This window comes from Monoraphidium neglectum, assembly GCF_000611645.1.
Source record: "Monoraphidium neglectum strain SAG 48.87 unplaced genomic scaffold scaffold05743, whole genome shotgun sequence".
Classification (NCBI taxonomy): Eukaryota; Viridiplantae; Chlorophyta; class Chlorophyceae; order Sphaeropleales; family Selenastraceae; genus Monoraphidium; species Monoraphidium neglectum.
This window is the reverse complement of record NW_014007888.1, coordinates 114-2,884: the sequence shown is the minus strand read 5'-3', so window position 1 is coordinate 2,884 and position 2,771 is coordinate 114. Positions and strand designations below refer to the sequence as shown.

The window sequence follows — 2,771 nt, the reverse complement described above, 5'->3', positions numbered from 1 at the left end:
GCATGCTGGGGCCGCCCGACGAAGAGGAGGGCGGCGAGGCGCCTGCCCCTGGCGGCAGCGGCGAAGGCGAAGGCGGCGCGGGCGCCGCCGCTGCGGATTCACCAGGCGGCCCGGGGCCAGGGCCCTCCGAGGGCGGCCCTCCCGCGGCCGAGGGGCGGCACGCCGCGGGAGGCGCCCCGCCGCGGCAGCGCGCCGCGCGCAAGCCGCGGCAGCAGCCGCCGCCCGCGGCAGGAGAGGGGCGCTTCGCTGGGCTGGGAGACTGGCGGCAGAAGGGGGCCGCAAAGCGCAAGGCGCCAGCCGGGCCCGAGTGAACAGGGGTGATTCGGGGAGCTGCGCGGTGATCAGCTGCGTAGCAGTGCGGTGTAAACGTCTGCTCGGTGATTTCGGTCCCCCCCCACGATCGCATGTTCAGGCTATGGTCCCCCTACATGTCAGGGGGGTTGCGGTGCTCTACTATACGCAGCCTGCCAGCCGGCCTGTGACAGCCCGCAAAACGATACAACTTACAGGCGGCCCCAAGGTGGGGCAGAGCAACATAACGCCGCGGGCCGTGGGGGTGCCATTCACACCTTTACCTGGTCCGAGACTCTTGCAGGCGCAAGCATTGGTCGTCGCCTTTCGACGACCTGTTGACTCACCATGTGAGGCACGCACACACGAGGCGGACCCAAACGTCTGCGGTCAACGGCGGCAAAAGCGCACTCACTCATCATCCTGTGAAGCAGCTGAGAGGCTGGGAAAACAGTGTGTGCATACAAGTGTCGGTCTGCACAAAGCGGGTAGGCAAACCTTGCAGCACGGCAGCAAAACAACGGCGGATCTCCCTGAAAGCGGGGCAGCCTCTCGCGGTTCTGCAGTGGGCTCTGTGAGGGCTGTACAAGGAGCCCTTTGATATGGGCAGGGCGAGTGCGCTTGGAAGGGTGGGTGGGGGAAGAGCTAGGATATTTGCACGGCAGTCACATTGTTGGCAAAACGGCGGCCCACGGCTGACGGGGGTGCGGGCAGTCACTGAGCTGCGAGGATGCAGGTAGGATCCTTGCAATGCATCGATGAAAATCAAAGCGGCAAAAGGGTGCACGGAAGGCTACTCATGTTGAATGCAGCCTATCAAAGCAGTATGGCAAGGCAACAACACGCAATGGGGCGTGACCCTCGAAAGCCTCGAGATCCTCCTGGGATCCAGGTGCCCCCACATATTCCAGAGAGGGGGCCGCAGCCGGGGCTGGGGATGGGTGATGAGGTGAATGTGGCCCGCCATGCGGGGGCAAGCGGGCGCGAAGCACAAGCTGCACGACATGTAAGTGCGGGCGATATACATACGCAGGCGCTGCTGCTCGCGTAGCCGCTGCCGCGTCGCGGCTTGGGATGGAAGGGTGCCACCAGCAGCCGAGCCGAGGGCAAGTTCGCGGTTCTGGGGCGTGGCCGCGCGCCGGCGCGCCGCGCGCGTGGGGACCACTGCAAGTTTTCCGGGCGCTGGGCAACCGAATGAGCGTTCTTTCGTTGAGGGGAGGAGGGGGCGCGGGAGACGCAGCGCCCTGGCCGCAAACAGGCGCGAGGCCACGAAACTCAAAAACGTCACATAGGTGCGAAGTTTTATATCAAAGAGAACAACGCCCGCAAGTCCTAGCTTGCTAGTGGCAGCGTGTGGGGCGGCGCAGACCCCGTGCAAGTCGAAGCGGCGGCGCTGGTCAACGCGAGAGCTCGCTGGATGCAAGCCGAAGCAGCAGAAAGGGGGGCGTTTCGTATGCCTCCCATTGGAAGCCTAATCCACCAGAGAATCCTGTCAGCAAGAAAAAGCAGCGGGAAAGCACAAACAGCAAGGGAAACGTAAGCATCGGCTGCGACTGCGTGCTGCGAGTAAGGCGGCCTGTCGTTCGCAATGGGCGCTGGTGCGCAGCGGGCGCCGGGCCGGCCAGGTACTTGGCAATCTCTGAAACCCCCCAACACGTCGGTCCACCAAATGCAAGCAAGTGAAGCCGCCTCGCTGCTGCCCAGCTGCCTTGTGGCAGCTGATTGGACGCCACGTGTGCACTTGGAGATAACAGCGCACCTAGCCTACAGCGCATGGCGCCAGTAATGACCACCAACGGCGCGCCATGCTGCTCGAAAACGGGCGTTGGATTAGTCTCGAGACGCAAATCGCCATCACGCTTTCTGGGGGCGGCAAGGAGGGGCCTGGGTGGTGTGTCGTGGAACCGTGATGTGTCGAGACAAAAAGCAAGGGCCGCAGATGGACAGGACCCGCTGTGTTCTTTATCAGTGTGCCATGGGTGCGCATAGAGTGCTGAGGCTGGTGCTAGGTACGCCGTGCCTCCCCAAATTGCGAAACAGGGGTCAAGTGCCGCCTCGGGCAGGGATGTTGACTCCACCACAAGGCAGCCCTGGCGCCCTAAACCTTGAGCAGCCTTGCAACGAGTGCCCGAAATCTTGTTGAGTTCGCAATCTTGATTCGAGGCGCAGGGGGGATGGTCTAAGGGGGGTCATGCGGCCGCGCTTGGACGCGTCCGCCACTTGGACGAGTGAGCGCCCGCCCGCACCCGCGCCGCAGGCGGCGCCTGGCGCCGCGCGGCGCGCCACCTGCCGCCATGCAATGCGTGCCGCTGAGGGCGGCAGGCGGCCGCGCCGCAGCGGACTGCTGATGCCGCTTGCTTTATTAGGGCACTGGAGGTGCCATGGCTCAACGGATGAGGTATCTAGACCCTCGTGAGCAGGGTGACACTGACTTCCTGGTAGTCTGGTAGAATTCCCGCCAGCGCCAGGTCAGCGCTCTG

General features: G+C 64.3%; 1 protein-coding gene across 1 annotated transcript; it reads left to right on the top strand.

The window, feature by feature from the left end:
- Positions 1-24: 24 nt before the first annotated feature.
- On the top strand, positions 25-311 carry MNEG_15867 (hypothetical protein; the record flags this gene model as incomplete). The annotated part of the gene is made up of 1 exon (XM_014035662.1): positions 25-311. A coding segment is annotated over one exon (287 nt), but the record flags the coding sequence as incomplete, so codon positions are not given.
- Between the last annotated feature and the right edge of the window lie 2,460 nt (positions 312-2,771).